Source organism: Fomitiporia mediterranea, assembly GCF_000271605.1.
Source record: "Fomitiporia mediterranea MF3/22 unplaced genomic scaffold FOMMEscaffold_9, whole genome shotgun sequence".
NCBI classification, from domain to species: domain Eukaryota; kingdom Fungi; phylum Basidiomycota; class Agaricomycetes; order Hymenochaetales; family Hymenochaetaceae; genus Fomitiporia; species Fomitiporia mediterranea.
Genome location: NW_006760394.1, coordinates 1,075,493 through 1,091,333, shown reverse-complemented (window position 1 = coordinate 1,091,333; position 15,841 = coordinate 1,075,493). Strand labels below are relative to the sequence as shown.

Genomic DNA, 15,841 nt, shown 5'->3' with positions numbered 1-15,841 from the left:
AATCTAGCAGGGGGAACTTGAAAGATCCTCCAGTCGACTCGTCTACGAGCCTTCACAGTTCATTTAATTTCGACGCCGCTCCCTCTTTTACCCTATACTTTAAACGCACTTGCAATGTTCTCCAAGCAGCTTGCTGTTCTTGCGCTTGTCGCCGTCGCGTATGCTGTGAGTGAAGTCCTAGTCTAATACTTTGCGTATGTTAACCGGCTCGAGGTTAGGCCCCGCAGCAACTTAGTGTTTCTTCGGTGTCGATCACTACAGCCAGCTCTCCCTCCAATGGAAGCGCAACTGCTACGGGTACCGCGTCTGTTATCACCACGAGCACTGTTGGAGGCGGAAACAGCTCAGCCACCGACACGATCACCTTCGACGGACCGACGACTACTTCCTTGCCTGTTGTTTCTACGAGCGTCGTCGGAGGCGGTAACAGCTCCTCAGTCACTGACACAATCACCTTCGATGGACCGACGATTTCGTATCATCACGGCCACCACGGTATCAAAACGGTCACTGAGACCGTCACTGAATATGCTTGCGCATCCGGCACAGTGACAGCGTCCACTTTCGTTGACCCCTTCCCGACGACCAGCACCGCTTCTGCGACGTTCGTCACTTCCGCATCCTCCGCCACTGGCTCTTTCCCAATCACGACTGCGACAGACGGAGGCGTAACTGTGACTCTCGCTACCACCACTTTCACCTCGGCATCCCAGATCTTCACGTCTGTGACCAGCTCTGTTCCCGATAACAGCACGTCCATTGTCAGCTCGGTCCCAGGAAACAGCACATCTGTTGTTAGCTCAGTCCCAGGAGACAGTACATCTATCGTCAGCTCAGTCCCAGGAAGCACCTCCGTCGTTAGCTCATTCCCTTCGAGCATCACGTCCATCGCCAGCTCGTCCCCCACTATTAGCACCTCCGTCGTCAGCTCCGTGCCCAGCTCAGTCAGCGCTTAATCGCTCTCCGAGCACATGTTATCATGAGTCGAGTGAAGTGACAGCGAATACTTAGTATTTAAGGATATGTTTGATCTTGGATTGCAGATTATGTGGCTATGGACTTGATTCTCGGGTTGGACAATTTAGTAATTCCTATGTCGCTCGTTTCGTACTTGATAATTAAAAGTGAATACCCCAAGTAGGACTTATATGGCTTGATTGGACTGTCATTGGTCACATGCAGATGAGAAAACACAAGTCTTCAACAGACTTTGAAATATATCATGTACTCTGAGATAATAAAGAACAGCAGTAGAAAGCAAGGTCTAATCGACTATACTAGGGCGGGGGTACATTCGACCTTACATAAAATCAAGGAAACAGGTGGTGGTAGCGACAACAAATAGTCCGTGCGAAGAGGTATCATAAGTCCCGATGAAGAAAATCGTCACGATAGAAGCACATTAAAATCATTTCAACATCTCATAATTAGGTCATCAAGAAAGGTATCCGAAAAGAAGTCCAAATACAAGCGTAAGCATAAACAATGAAGTCGGGGAACCTAACTGCGAAGCATCACTACCTTGATTTGATCCGCCCTGCGAGGTCGTAGCTTCAGCAGCATTGCCCGACGAAGTAGACGACACTGTAGTCGTAGTTCCATTCGACTGCTGGAACACCTTAATATACCCAATCTCGAAGTACGCATTATTGTAGTTCGAAGGGGTCTGAACGAGGTCTAGACAGTTCCCACTGCACGTTTGTGAGAAAACGTTCGGCTGTCCAGCAAAGTTGCCGCAGATCGTGATATCGATGATAAGTGTTTGAGGTTTGATAAAGGTATTGAAGTCGCAGCTGCTAGCTGGGTATGCTGCTGTTGGTAAACCCCAGCCATCGGGATTAGGCGAGTCGGTGGGAAGGTCGGAGGGTATCGATCCGCGCTGGAAGAACCAAATGAAGATACCCGATGAGTTCCAATTGAGTGCGTATACACCTCCGTTGGATTGTGCGAATGCTGCGCCGTATGAAGGGCCAGGCACATCGACGATACAACCCTGGTTGAAATTCGTCTGGTTGAAGCAATCCGTCGAAATGAGGTTTCCGGTCTCAGTACTATTTGAGACGGAGGCATCTGGATGCTTGCAGCCATTGAGAGTATGCAAGGAGAGACTGTTCGTCGTTTCCATGTTCACCTGGTAGCACAGATTAGCAAAATCGCAGGACTACTTCCGAAGAAGGTCGGCTCACAGCTTCTACGATGTCTATTTCACCATCATCTGGCCAAACAGGACCTTGTGTCCAAAACGCGGGCCAAACTAGTGAATTACGTCGATCAAAATTAGCTCTGCAATAATTTATTTACTCGCCGTACCTGAGCACTAAAAATAGACATGATATTAGATTAGGTCGTGAGTTATTTGATGTCAACCTACTCACTCCATAAGGCATGTGGAAAGCATCAAATAGAACAAGATTGCCGCTCGAAATCGTATACGAACTAAGGATTTTCACACTATTGCGGCCGAATGTTGTATTTCCTTGGCCGTTAGTAGTATTATCAACTTTGATGACGAAATTGCCCGCCGAGTTGAGGAATGTCAACTATAGGTGGGTGAGCTCGGTCTCGATTTTTAAGACTAAGACGATGTAGACTTAGAACACCCACCTGCTCCTGTTGTGCCTGCTCTTTCGTCTGAAATAGAACATTGCCGGTATTGTTCGCGTCGATGCCGGCATAGAAAATCCAGTTATTCAAACTACGAGAATAATGCGTTATGAGCAACCATTCCGATCATTTGCAGACCTTGAGCTATTCCACACACTCTCCCTTCCGAGGAGACGAGAATTCACGGAGAAGCTACTCACAAATCAACACCCGAATGATTTTGAACCAACTGAAAGGCCGCGTCTACTCCGGTAGCTTGAAAGCTCGAAAGAGCAAGGACAGCGACACTAGCAGCGCCAAGGGAAAGCATCGAACGACACTCGAGGTTCAGAGATGGTGGTAGGAGGTAAAGGGCGTTGGGGATTATTTTAGACCGCCACCAGTTTTCGTCTCGCACACGCCTCACGTCGGGGTGCCTGCCCGCTAGTCTACCTCGTGGTCCGGTGATCCGCACTTGGCGGTGTTATTCGAGGAATCTCCGAAGGGAGAAAGACCAGAACCCATTTCTGCCAATGAGAATCCAACAGTATGAGAGAGCGTACACGACATCCAATGCTGAAGAACGTCAGTGAGATGACAGCTGAGCGACTAACTCCATATAACGCTCAGTATGTCCGATAAATTTATATCGCAAAAGTTATGGTATAGTCACGTGAGCATCTTTGAGTGGCTGTGCTCCGTAGAGTTCCGAACACTGTGTAGTCTCGGCATTTGTTTGTTTGTTCAACCCAAGCGTGGCTTTGGTCATCGTCTCGTCATGAAAAGTAGCCAGCTTTTAATGACAAGCCTCTTGTCGGCCTGCGGCCCAGAAAGTGAGTGAACAGTCTGAGACTTTAACATTTAAAGCTTGGATTGGGGTATATGCGCTTGTGGACTTATTTCTCAAGCCAACGATTTAGTAATTTGGGGGTCAAGCGTTTTGTGCTTGATACTTAAAGTAAATACTCTGGGTAATGCCAGTAAACTTCGATTGAATTGTTGCCAATCATCAATGGCTGTATAAAGGTGTCCGCACTGCAAGGGTTATTCAAGTACTCTAAGTGGTATATCCGACAATTACTAAGAACCGAAGATGAAAACAAATAGTTGCAGCAACAACAAAAAGCCCGTGCAAAGAGGAATCACAAATCCAGATAAAGGGAGTTATAAAAATAGAAACATATAAAAACCATCCCAACGTACGTCAACATTTAGTAAGCCATCAGGAGAGGTATCTGACAAGAAGCCCGAACACGGACGTGAAAATAAACAGACAGATAGGTGAACCCAATCGTGAGGCGCCACTACCTTTAGAACCTCCCTGCGAGGTTGTCGCACCAGCGGGTGATGTCGCCGTAGTCGAACTCCCATTCGTCTGCTGGAACACCTTGATAGACCCAATCTCAAAATAGGCATTATCATAGTTCGATGGGATTTGAACGAGATCGGTGCAGAGCCCACTGCATGTCTGTGAGTAAACATTCGGCAACCCCGCAAAGTCGCCGCAAATGTCGATTTCGAGGATGAGTTTTTGAGGTTTGATAAAGGTATTGAAGTCGCAGTTGCTAACTGGGTATGCTGCTGTTGGCAGACCCCAGCCGTCGGGATTAGGTGAGTCGGTGGGAAGGTCGGAGGGTATCGATCCACGTTGGAAGAACCAAATGAAGATGCCCGAAGAGTTCCAGTTTAATGCGTATATGCCTCCGCCGGATTGTGCGAATGCTGCGCCGTATGAAGGGCCAGGCACATCGACGATGCAGCCTTGATTGAAATTCGTTTGGTTGAAGCAGTCCGTTGAAATGAGGTTTCCAGTCTCAATACCACCTGAGGCGGAGGCATCTGGATGCTTGCAGCCATTAAGGGTATGCAGAGAGATACTATTTTCCGTTACCATGTTTACCTGGCACCATAGATGAAAGTGAGTGTTAGGAACAATTTCATATGTAGGTCAGCTTACGGCTTCTACAATGTCTATTTCTCCATCATCTGGCCAAGAAGCACCTCGTGTCCAAAATGAAGGCCATACTAATGATTTGCGTTGATCGAAATCAGCTCTACAATATAGTTTATTTACCAGTCGTACCTGAGCACTGAAAACAAACAAAATATCAGATCAGGTTGCAAACCGTTTGACGCTAGTTTACGCACTCCATATGGGATGTGAAAAGCATCAAATAGAACCAGGTTTCCGCTCGAAATCGTATAAGTGCTGTTCATTTTCACACTATTGCGGCCATATGATGAATTACCCCTCGCATCAGTGGTATTGTCAACCTTTATGACAAAATTGCCCGCCGCGTTGAGGAATGTCAACTGAAATCGATTGAAAGATTGATCTCGATTCTACTGGGCAAGCACAGACGTCGACACCCACCTGCTCCTGTTGTGCCTGCTCTTCCGACTGCCAAACGACGTCACCCACATTATCGAGAAAATCGGTGCCAGTAGCGAAAGTCCAGTTATTCAAACTAAGAAAGTACCATAGTATGAGCAACCGTCCTATTTCTTCATAACACACTACTTCTCCGCTCTCGCTGCTCTTCGCAGAAACGAAATACTTGCGGGGAAAAGACTCACAAATTAGCACCCGAATGGCTTTGAACCAACTGAAAGGCGGCGTTTACTCCAGTAGCTCGAAAGCCCAAAAGAGCTAGGACAGCGACATTCGCAGCCCCGATAGAAAGCATTGGAAGAATCTTGAGGTTCAGAGATGATCGTAGGGTTAAAAGATGCTGAGAAGTATTTATGCCTTGAGTCGCCGCCCATTTCTGAACTCGCACACGCCGCACAACGGCTTGACGGTCCCGTGCCGCTTTTCTATGACCTGCATCGTGCTTCCATGTTCCGCCACCCGGCGATATTCCCAAGGAAGCTATGAAGAAATCCCAGGATCTTTCTCCCAATGGATTACAACAGTATGGGGATATCTAATCGGCATACGATATTTAGTGACGATTCCAAGAGAGGCTCGAGAACGATTGAAGTACTTACTTATGAGCCTCTTAGACGTCAGTATATAGTGAAGCAATCGTCTTTTTGAACGGCCCAGGTACATGGGCATCTATTTCGTTGCATCCGTAGAGGTAAGAGAAACATGATCGCGGCACTTTTGTCGTTTAGTTTCAGGCCTTAGTACTGCTTCAATCTTCGGCCCATCATGATCCCTAGTTATCTCCTGATGGGGATTACCATTTGTTAAATGATTCATAGGTGCCCAAATTTTAGTCAGAACGTAGATAGTAAGATGCCGCCCAAACGTAAAAGATACCATCGACAGTGTGTTGAGAGTTTTGAGAAAACAGAAAACAGAGCAAAAAAGCACATCAAGAAGACTTAGAGCTTGATGCTAGGTTTCGAGTCGTATGCTGAAAATAGAAAGTATCAGTGTGCTTGTATCGGGCTAATAAATTTAAGTTGTGTTTGCACTTCTGAGCCTTACAGTGGTAATGAATCCGTGTTGAAGGCAGAACCTTTATGCGTAATTTGAATTTAATTTGAGTTGCGAAACCACGGCATGACCGTGGGAGTGCGTTCGCACCTCCCTTACATTCACCGGGGTTTTGCTACGTTCATGTCGTCCAGCTCATTCTACTTCCTGTTGCACTGAATACCCTATGTTAGAAAGGAAGTTGGGCCTTGCGTCACTATCATTTATTACAAACATATTTCTGCGCACGACTACTAGACGTTTGGTAGCGCAAACGTAGAGGGTAGCAGTCGCTACCCTCCAGCATATTGACACTGAAGTATATCTTCACGTCATGGTTCTTGACAAGATATACCACTATCAGTCACGAGGCTTGAATGGAATGCATACATACTGATAAGCATGCTCAACAACTGTAAGAGTCTTCGAAGCGCTTTGCACTTCCCTGTTGGACTCGACTCGACTGGCGTGGTTGCTGGCCCTGTCATGGAAACAACACAGTGCCTAATTGTACTCGATGGCCAATAGCTCACCAGGACTAAAGGTGAGGAATGCGTAGTCATGCAGCAAACGATGTAAGAGGTGTTGATACTGATTTCTAGGTCATCAAGTTCGTTAACCTTGGCTTCGTGCACATGCTCTGGAAAACTAGATAGCAGTCTCCTCTCTACAACCCTAGAATGAGCTATCAGAAGGGGAGTTGGATGAAGATCGATATTGTAAGACATGACCTAGAGTTCTTATTTCATCAGAACTAGCTGTCCTCGCTTACGTTCTTCAAGGTGGACGTGCTAAATGACAAGTAGACTATTCAAAAACCAATCACCGTTGTTTTCCGTATACAATGGATCTATTCGCGCGTGAATCCGTAGGAGTACGAGAATGTGCTCAACAGCCCAAATATCTTCTGGTTCTCACTCGCCAGGGTGTCAATTTAATGGACCCTACTGCCTCATACAATTGGGCTTTTTATATGGCTTTGCCGCTTAACGGTTGTACAGCTTACACTCCATTCCGGTTTGCACTCACAAGGCTACATTTTGTATAGGATGCTCTTTCTCTTGACGTTGTCACCGCCTATCTACTGTGGAGTTATCCTACGCTCTTTCTCTGACACCACTGAATGCGAGCTAGACAGACTCTGTTTGCAAGACGAGATTGTCAGTGCCACAAATTGATGTTGTCCCTCTACCGGGAGTGGAAGTTTTTGCCCCCTAAAAGCTTCCTGACTGTTGTCTGGCTGATTCTTGCAGTGGAAGCGCTGTTTCTGACATGTAAAGGAGCAGAACGAGAAGATGTGTTATTTCTGCTTCATCGATAACTGTTCGGTGGGTTGTATCTGCGATGAGCACGCAGGACGGTCACGTTTCTCGTCTGATATAGTGTGTTCTCGTTGGCTAAATAGGTAAGACCAGCACCCTGCTTGAGCTGTAAGGTACTTTTCCGTCCCAAAGAATCCTCGCTCTCTGTGTTCTTCGGTGAGATTAATCTTCTTCCCCTTAATATTTCTACAATCGTCCAGCATTTGTAAGGGCTTCAACGCCGATGGGTGGGAGACTGACTTCAAAATTGTTTCCTAGTTTCCGGCTCATAGGCTGCATCAGTTGTACCGGTTGCCCTTTTTATGGTAAAGATTTCGAGCTCCGGTAGGTTCTGAACGAATTCGGCTTACTGTAATCCAGAAGCTTCTCTGTGCGTCGTGTCATTGAATGGGAACAAGCGACCTTGACACGACAGTACTTAGTCTATTTCAGGTCTGTCGTAACACGACGTGTACCCACCACACCATTATATTGTTGGCAAGCTATTGAACGTATGTCTTGTGATCTCTCTGTTCATTTTCGATTAAATATCGGAACACGCGTGCTACTTCTGACGGTACCTAATTTGTTTAATGCCACCAAGAGTCCAGACGATCAATTGGGCTTCTTTAGGCCAGCTCAGCTTCTTCTGCAACGTCAATCGTCTTCATCACGCTTCTCCCTTGTTCTCCCGGCCAAAGGCCGCACAAGCGTCGCAAATGTCTGATTTCTCACCTCATGGTGTAGCTAAATACACTCCAGAACCTGAATCTCGCGACAAAAATGAGATGCTGATGCTCATCAGGCTGTGTACCTGTTCACACGGAGTGGAGCTCTGCATGGCGTTCCGGTACGAACCCGTTCAGGTACGACGAGTTAACAACGTGATTAAACTGCTGTCGACAACGGGAGAACGAACCGGCAAGCCTCAGTATTTTCGAGCCGTCCTTCTAAAGGTCCTTTTGCGTCGCTCATCTTGTTTTCACCGCACTTTCGAAAGTTGCCGAGGAATGTTCTCGAGTCATTTCGGTACACAGCTGCTGAGTTAAAGCGCCTTAATGTATTTTTAGACTCGAGGGGTCGGTCTCGGATAATACTTCTGGTCAAGCTGTGTTGGCCTCCGCTGATGCAAGTAATGAAGAACAACCCTTTCTGGACAGCCTGACAGGTGATGGGTCAGTTCTCGTCGCATGATCACTGCGCAATCCGGCATACCGAGTATTACTATTTGGCCAATCGTTATATCTACGTGAACTACAATACGCTATCTGCATACCGCTGCTTCCTAATTGCTCCCTCGTTCAGACTGGACTCCTATTGGACAGCCTCTATAATTTATAAATCGAGCCGCTTGCACAGACCATCTTCTTTGACCAACGTGAAATCTATGAAGTACTTCCACTGATGAACTTACCCCACTCGCCTCGTTTTCTCTCGGATGGACCCTAGTTCATCTTTGAGGACCTGAGCTGAAAATAGAAAATATGCACAACCATGGTTCCGCGGAGGACCACTTCATCCGCCTGCATTATTCTTGCACCGTATAAAAGAGCTAGCGGTTAGAGAGTAGAGCTTCAGCACCAAGTAGCTCTTCAATCCCTTGTACACGTCTGTACTCGATCATCTCTTAATCCTTGTCAAAATGCAGTTCTTCAAGCTTTCTGTTATTGCCGCCATCACAACCCTTGCGGCTGCCACGCCATCTCCTCAGCTCGGTGGTCTACCATCTCTGCCTGTTTGCTTGACAGGAGGAACTCTCACAGGAGTACTCCCGGCTGGCTTGAACCTTGTTTCCTGCGCCAGTGGCGAGACATGTGAACCCATGAGCACTGTCCTCACTGCTGTCCCTATCCTTGGATCCATCCTCGGTGGAGTCGTCGATGAGCTGCCTGTTGGAGTCGGCGTGAGCATCATATTTTCACATACTTATTTTGTAGTAAGCTGATCATCTGAAACCTGATCTCATAGATGTGCAGTGGGGCCTTAGGCTTGGGTGGCTTGGGCTTGGGCGGCTTGGGCTTGTAAAGCTCACCAGCAATTGTGGAAGAGGAGTGATGGAACTATTCGGAATGTAGGCAACTTCAATTAGTATTCCTGTCAATTCCCGAGTCTGATCATAGTGCATTCAAGATTTGTTTCATGGTATTCTAATGTGGATTCATTTTGTGTAACAGAGCAGTCTCGAGTACTTTCATGGTTGATGTTGGGATTAAGTTGCTCATGATATTCCTTTGTTAACCTGTCGGTGTTCTTTGTATTTCCTTGTTGATTTTAGTCGATTTGTATGGCATGGATGTGATAAACTGGGTGCGAAAAGCTTGAACTGAATAATTTAAGCTCCGCTGTAAAAATAGAAACGCGTGTTACGCACCTCTTCTTGAAGTTTTATTCAATTTCCAAACGACACGTCTATCGCAACCGACATGACACGTCTCAATCATTTGAATTAGGGTATATTTGTCGCCAAAACACACCGAAAAACTGGACACCTCAACACCTCCTTGCTCCCTTCTTGCTACCCTGTACCTCTGACATATACCCACTGTCTCTCAATTGCCACGCCTCACACGCTATATTGCTCTTCGCGATACTTGCTAAATAATCACAGAACTACTGACATCTGTTGACTTCCGAACCAATTTAGCATTATTCAGAAAGGCAGTTCATAACATTGCTAATAGCTAACTTATTGGAATGTCAACGATGCGACAGCAGTCTATTTCAGCTCTTCATTGTACTGTAACGTGTACTCGTGAAAGCCTTTTCCACACTTGTAGGCTATTACTTTTCCCGACGGCTCATTGTCAACATGCTGCAGAACCTATGTCTTGTGACCAGTTCATTGACAATTTTATCCAAGAAGCACTTGCTGCCCCTGACTGTGCCTAAATTATACCAATGCCACCTGGATCTAGACATCAACTTGGCGACTTTGGGCCATCATAGCTTCTTTTTCAACGTCAATCGCCTTCTTCAGCCTCCCTTTTGTTTCCGCCGGCCAAAAGCTGCATACCCATCGTAAAAAACTGATTCCCCACCTCATGGCGTGGTCTAAATGCATCGCAGAACCCGAATATCGCGATATGATGAGGTCCTTGTGCCAGCCGGGATTTGTACTTGTTCACACGGAGTGGAGCTCTGCAGGTACCGCACAGACCATTCTGTGATTGCTGTTCCGACAACGTGCTCGTAACTTTGTCGGAGGCGAGAGGATGAACCGGCATACTCGGGTACGTTTGAACCATTCTTCTGAAAACTCCTTTCGTACAAGTTATCTTGTTTTTATCGACTGTGCCGAATTCGCGTAGGCACAACTCGCGTTACTGCATCATTCAGCTGAGTAAATGCGTCTTATGTTCTTTTCATTCCCGGTGACTAAGATTTGAGTTCTGCACGTTCTAATCAACTTCCTGCTGGCTAACCTCTGTTCTACGTGAGGGTACCCTGATTTGCTTTGACAATCTATCTAGTTGCCGAATTCATTTTCCCGGCGCACTTTCGCTGTCATACCTGGTGTACATACCCGATTATCGTCTTTGTTGAACTTCAACTACGTGGATCACAAAGCGTCGACTGCATGCATTTATTCTTCCTTCTTCTCGCTTGTCCGTAAATCTGCACGCCTAACTCACGATAATGGCTAGACTTGGTCTTATTTTTGTGTACTGGTCTGTTCACATGGAACAACAGAGCTCTCTGACTGGCGAGAAATCCAAAGAACGCTCTTATGAATCATCTTTCGCTCTTTTGCCTCATTCATCGCCCGGGCCGTCTCTAGTAGTTAACCCTGAGGACTGTCTGAAAATAAGCATGGCCTAGGATCAAGATTCCGCAGAGGGGAAAATCTACGCGAAACCATAACTTTTACAGCATATAAAAGGTCGCCAAGACAGTGCACTGACCTTCAGCACCACTCAAGTCTTCAATCGCTTGTACAACTCTCCATTTACGCAGATCTCTCAACTCTTCTCGAAATGCAATTCTTCAAGCTTTCCGTCCTCGTTGCCATCACAACCCTTGCGGCTGCCACACCCGTTCCCCAGCTTGGCGGGCTACCATCTCTACCCGTCTGCTTGACTGGGGGGCTCACTGAATCTCTGCCTTTGGGCTTGAACATTCTCGACTGTGCTGCGGGCCAGACGTGCCAGTCCGCTGCTGCTCTCCTTGACGCAGTCCCCATCCTCGGAAGTATCCTGGGGGGCCTCCTTAGCGACCTCCCTGTTGGTGTCGGAGTAAGCATAACATCCTGATTATACACGATCATGCAGTTCATCAGTGGCTCTCGATTTCTGTAGCTTTGCGCTTGAGAGGCTATGCGCCCAACTCACAATCAAGGGTTAAGGGAATTGTTTGGGATTGTAGGTGACTTCGACCGGTGCCATCAGTTTCTCCAGCCCCAATTTTAAAATTAATTTTGCAGAGTTGGGCTTTATTCATTCTTTCGGGACTCTGGGTTATGCGGATTTCAAAGCATGTGATATATTGAATGTCTAGCGTCGGAATGAATGGATGTACACGTAACATTCCTTGTTGTCCATTACCGTTGCTTGTTCTGTATCTTCTTAGTGAATTTATAAGAGGATTATAAATTTGTAGAAACTTCGTGTGCATTCTGAGAGACTTGACAATCCGAAGAGGAACAAGCGGGGCATTTGTTTTATTTTAGCGCCGCTATAATTAATCCGACGCGTAAGACGCGAAACTTCACGTGCCCTCTTCTCTGCCATGTAAACCCAGTACCGCCTTCTAGCCTCTTTCTTGCTTTTATCACATCGCGTGTTAGCTCACGAAATTGCTTGGGCCGGAGGAGAAGCCGTGTCCATGCGCACATACGTTGCATACCCTGACTACAGCAAGCGATCAGATGCACAGTGATCTGAGATGTGGACGGTAGTACCGATCAGACGTTCTGACTCAAAAGGGAGACAACGAGGTGAAATGAGAGGACTCGGCTTAGTCGAGGTGAGCGGTACACCACTGCTGCTGCTTGACATGGTGTCATGTACGGAATCGGGGGATGTAATACACGCGGGGTGAGCCTCCAATGTGTTGGCAAGCAAAGAATGGGAGGAAAACGAGTGAGGAAGGACGCGTATTTTTGAAATTATTCGACATTGGTCAAAAACGCTTAGCGAAATGGAGGCAAAGGTAGGGCGAAGGAAAGGTAACGCAAGTGAGAAGACAGGAGGGAAAGAAGACAAGAAGCAGGAGGTGAGCTACCGTATTTTTACTGCTCAATATCGGTCCTCACTGATTCTGTAGTTAAATTCCGTTATTAGGTATAGAGCAAGCTATTCTACCTTGACTGAGTTTAATTCTGTCGTTATCATCATCAGTATCCAGCACGCTGACACTAGCAAATACAACGAGAGGAACAATAAAAATAAAAGAAACGATGAAACCAGGCCGGAAACCTGTCTGATGCGACAAATAATCAAAGGGTAATAATAACAACGCCTGCTTAAATTGCTTGACATCCTCGTCTTTATCCGATTTCGCCCTGCAAGGACGCATAAGACGAGCTTAACATCCGCGTTCTGAACTTGACTTGCTTGCTAATACTCGGGCCTTGTTGATCTACGGTGCTCCAGTGATCAACGTATATGTATTGGCAACAAGTACCTCTGCGTTCTTGCCTATCTATGAACTTGCTATAAATATTCGTTTCAATGATGTTCGGATGGTCAAGAAATTGTCGCGAGAAAAATTTTGCCAAATGAGCCGCCATCTATACATGTTCCAGCCAAAGCCCAAACCTTTATACAACGTTCGGTACTTGGCCCCTGTCGCACGGCACCCTGATTATATCCCACTTTCAGTCCCAGCTGCCAGTCCGCTCAAATTATCGTTCCAACATCATGAATTTGGTCGCGGAAGTTGCTCCTGGCGTTAAGCCTAGTCTCGTCGTGGACGTTATGTATGACGCGGGATAACCAGACTTGCAAGGCGGCCTTCAGGTGGACTTTCAGTAGTAATGTACGTCCTTCACTTTCGACGTATTTGCCGCTTTGAGCCGCCTTCTTTTCGGTGATTGCAGATGAACTCTACGGACTTGACGCAATGTGAAAGCTATCATATTTCCATCCTGCCGCTCTCCGGCAATTCCAGCAGCCATGGGACACCACCATACTACATGATGGCGTGGAAGTCGAATGGCATTCCAACTGTGTCTTCTATTGGATCAAACCGTAATAACCTGTCCTGGACCGTCAATCAAGCGAGTGGTAGGCAGAAATCTCATGTACATTTCATGCAAGAATCTCTGATGGCTTTGGAGGCTCTTCTCTTCTCCTGACGGTCGCCGATAGCCAAGGGTTTTCGGGTGGAGAAGCACAATCCGTTTACAATATTTCTGGTGGGTTTGTTCCGTTTCGTGCATAACTTCATCTGGCTGACTTGGATGTCGAAGCCGGCAAGTCGAGTTGCCTTCCTTCACCACCCTCGACGAATATCACATTAGTTGCAAATATTTCTACGTCAGATCCTTTAGAAACATGCGAGCTACTGGGTTTACGCGTTTTTGGTGGCCAAAAGCCGTACATCATTTCTCTTGCAGCCGTAAACTCGCCCATGGTCACCAATGTGACGTTGGGCAGCAATGACGATTTGTTGACTTGGCCAAATCGAGCTGATCCAAATGGTCAAGTAATGGGTACGTGCAACAGTATCTTGCGAACAAACATTTATAGTTATCTGGTTCCGATACGTTAGCTGCCGTATCGGATGCGAAAGATGTATGGGGTACAAGCACTGGATTATTCAAAACCACTGGACCGCGTGTAACAGACGATACGTGCAAGCTAAACACCTCGACAGGGAATTCGACCAACATCAATCAACATCTGCCGCAGCCATCTAAATCACATACAGCGATCATCGCAGGTCTGATCATACCGGTTGTGGTTTTATGCCTCGCTGGTGTTGCATTCTATCTCTGGTGCAAACGACAGCAAATGCGGCGCGAGCGCGAACTTGCATTGTTGCCAAGTTCATGGATTAACCAGTCCATATCGGACGTGGGACCTGGTGGTGTATCAGCTTCTACTCTAGAACATCTGTCACCAAGTGCAAAATTTGCACGGGATGGAGATGGGATGGACGATTCTCGTACCTGCACTTCATCGAGACGACCTGAGCGTGGATTGGAACATTTTTCGTCGGGATCGCCTGAGATGATGCTGCAGTCTACGTTGGACGGACATGGCAGTTCTGGCAGGATCTCTAGTTCATACTTGCATGCAGGTTCTGTAGACGATGGAAGGCGCGATCTCCGTTCACCGCCAGGTGTTTCAGGCGAATGGACAGTTGTTCGCGAAATCGTTATTCAGCATCAGGATGGTGGTACTGTTCAAGATATTCCACCTCCGTACCAAAATCACAATGTTCCGGTGCAGTCACCCGATCCGGCTTCGCCTCCTGGGATAGCTGAAATCAGTGATGTGGACCCTTTGACTGTCACGACCCGACCATCAAGCGCTGGTGACACGTCTGCATATAGTCCCACACCTCTGCAACTTGCTCCACCACTCAGTAAGGGGAAGGGAAAAAGCAACAGATCTCCTGACATAGACAATTAGCTTCTCTATGCCCCTTTCAGCCTGTACTGTATCATACCTATTCTTTGGTTCTTGCAGCTCTTCTACTCTACTGCTCTCACGAGTTTCGTTTAATGTTATTTGTGCCCCTTCACACCTTGCTTGACAGTCCTTTCTTTCTTCCTGACATTTGTTCACCTGGTCATTCTTGTAGTTGCTGACTTGACATACATAAGTACCAAGGTATATGTGCCTCTGTACTTGTTGGCTTTCTGTATGTCGGATTTGGTTCCCATCTGATCACCTTGCTTGTATCTGTACCACATTGTCACTATATTCTACAGCTCATATTCATACACAAAGCAAGAGAGTCTGTAGCTAACTGTACATATAAAGATTACTATCTACAATCATCTACAACTCCTAAGTAGGTAAACTATATGTCTAAGTAAAATTGCTCTAAATTCAAATAATCTGTACCTTTGGCCAAAAACTACTAATCTAAATGTAGTAACCAGCCTTCAAGGCTAGACAAGAAATACACAAAAGTAAGGTCACACTTGACTGACATACAACTTGAAAGTGAATATGTTGTGTAGCTGTTCTAATAGTTTGGGTTTCAGGTCTTAACAGTAAATGTTTTATTGTAGAACAACTGTACAAGGTCAAATATGTATCTACTACCTCCAGACATCCATTTGGCAAAATCTATTGTGTATACTACTATTCTCTGAAATATTAAAAGGCACATATTTTTCCTTCTTACTGTTATGAGTGTAAGCCCTGTATTTCTACCTCTATTACAACTTCCAAGAGAGATGGACAATGCTGAATAAGACATTCAAGAGTTCTGGCATTCTATTTTAACTGTGTAATGGCCAGAAGAAGGATGGTAAAAGTTTAAAAGGGTTTAGAAAGTTTAAAATTTAAAAATGTAGAAGGGTTGGGACAAAGAACAGAGATTAATGTAACAGTAAGTACTAATGCTCAAAACA

The 15,841-nt window shown here is 46.2% G+C and overlaps 6 protein-coding genes across 6 annotated transcripts; 4 read left to right on the top strand and 2 right to left on the bottom strand.

Moving 5' to 3' along the window:
• The first annotated feature begins 69 nt into the window (after positions 1 to 69).
• Positions 70 to 1,100, top strand: FOMMEDRAFT_22270 (uncharacterized protein). The gene is made up of 2 exons (XM_007269198.1): positions 70 to 165; positions 219 to 1,100. The coding sequence occupies exons 1-2, from the start codon at positions 115 to 117 to the stop codon at positions 954 to 956; spliced, it is 789 nt and encodes a 262-aa protein (XP_007269260.1). The 5' UTR covers positions 70 to 114; the 3' UTR covers positions 957 to 1,100.
• Positions 1,101 to 1,186: 86 nt separating this feature from the next.
• Positions 1,187 to 2,947, bottom strand: FOMMEDRAFT_127141 (uncharacterized protein). The gene is made up of 6 exons (XM_007269197.1): positions 2,805 to 2,947; positions 2,605 to 2,695; positions 2,376 to 2,540; positions 2,311 to 2,317; positions 2,187 to 2,254; positions 1,187 to 2,131 (listed from the first exon to the last, which is right to left on the bottom strand). Exons 1-6 carry the CDS (start codon positions 2,912 to 2,914, stop codon positions 1,436 to 1,438), a joined length of 1,137 nt encoding a protein of 378 aa, XP_007269259.1. The 5' UTR covers positions 2,915 to 2,947; the 3' UTR covers positions 1,187 to 1,435.
• Positions 2,948 to 3,805: 858 nt separating this feature from the next.
• FOMMEDRAFT_159189 (uncharacterized protein) lies at positions 3,806 to 6,498 on the bottom strand (the record flags this gene model as incomplete). Its single annotated transcript, XM_007269196.1, has 8 exons — positions 3,806 to 4,483; positions 4,541 to 4,608; positions 4,667 to 4,673; positions 4,732 to 4,896; positions 4,958 to 5,051; positions 5,161 to 5,455; positions 6,260 to 6,367; positions 6,405 to 6,498. The coding sequence occupies 8 exons, from the start codon at positions 6,496 to 6,498 to the stop codon at positions 3,806 to 3,808; spliced, it is 1,509 nt and encodes a 502-aa protein (XP_007269258.1).
• Positions 6,499 to 7,904: 1,406 nt separating this feature from the next.
• FOMMEDRAFT_159187 (uncharacterized protein) lies at positions 7,905 to 8,360 on the top strand (the record flags this gene model as incomplete). The annotated part of the gene is made up of 1 exon (XM_007269195.1): positions 7,905 to 8,360. One exon carries the CDS (start codon positions 7,905 to 7,907, stop codon positions 8,358 to 8,360), a length of 456 nt encoding a protein of 151 aa, XP_007269257.1.
• A 527-nt stretch (positions 8,361 to 8,887) lies between these two features.
• Positions 8,888 to 9,386, top strand: FOMMEDRAFT_169920 (uncharacterized protein; the record flags this gene model as incomplete). Its single annotated transcript, XM_007269194.1, has 2 exons — positions 8,888 to 9,214; positions 9,288 to 9,386. The coding sequence occupies exons 1-2, from the start codon at positions 8,954 to 8,956 to the stop codon at positions 9,384 to 9,386; spliced, it is 360 nt and encodes a 119-aa protein (XP_007269256.1). The 5' UTR covers positions 8,888 to 8,953.
• A 1,899-nt stretch (positions 9,387 to 11,285) lies between these two features.
• On the top strand, positions 11,286 to 14,888 carry FOMMEDRAFT_159184 (uncharacterized protein; the record flags this gene model as incomplete). Its single annotated transcript, XM_007269193.1, has 7 exons — positions 11,286 to 11,543; positions 13,131 to 13,228; positions 13,281 to 13,287; positions 13,349 to 13,535; positions 13,589 to 13,666; positions 13,721 to 13,963; positions 14,023 to 14,888. 7 exons carry the CDS (start codon positions 11,286 to 11,288, stop codon positions 14,886 to 14,888), a joined length of 1,737 nt encoding a protein of 578 aa, XP_007269255.1.
• Positions 14,889 to 15,841: the final 953 nt, after the last annotated feature.

Bases quoted from the DNA above. Each gene is read 5' to 3' on its own strand.
- FOMMEDRAFT_22270 (XM_007269198.1), top strand. From the start codon at position 115: ATGTTCTCCAAGCAGCTTGCTGTTCTTGCGCTTGTCGCCGTCGCGTAT. The intron at 166-218 runs GTGAGTGAAGTC...GCTCGAGGTTAG, and splicing joins TTGTCGCCGTCGCGTATGCT to GCCCCGCAGCAACTTAGTGT.
- FOMMEDRAFT_127141 (XM_007269197.1), bottom strand. From the start codon at position 2,914: ATGCTTTCCCTTGGCGCTGCTAGTGTCGCTGTCCTTGCTCTTTCGAGC. The intron at 2,541-2,604 runs GTGGGTGTTCTA...ACCCACCTATAG, and splicing joins AGCAGGCACAACAGGAGCAG to TTGACATTCCTCAACTCGGC. The intron at 2,132-2,186 runs GTGAGCCGACCT...CTGTGCTACCAG, and splicing joins AAATAGACATCGTAGAAGCT to GTGAACATGGAAACGACGAA.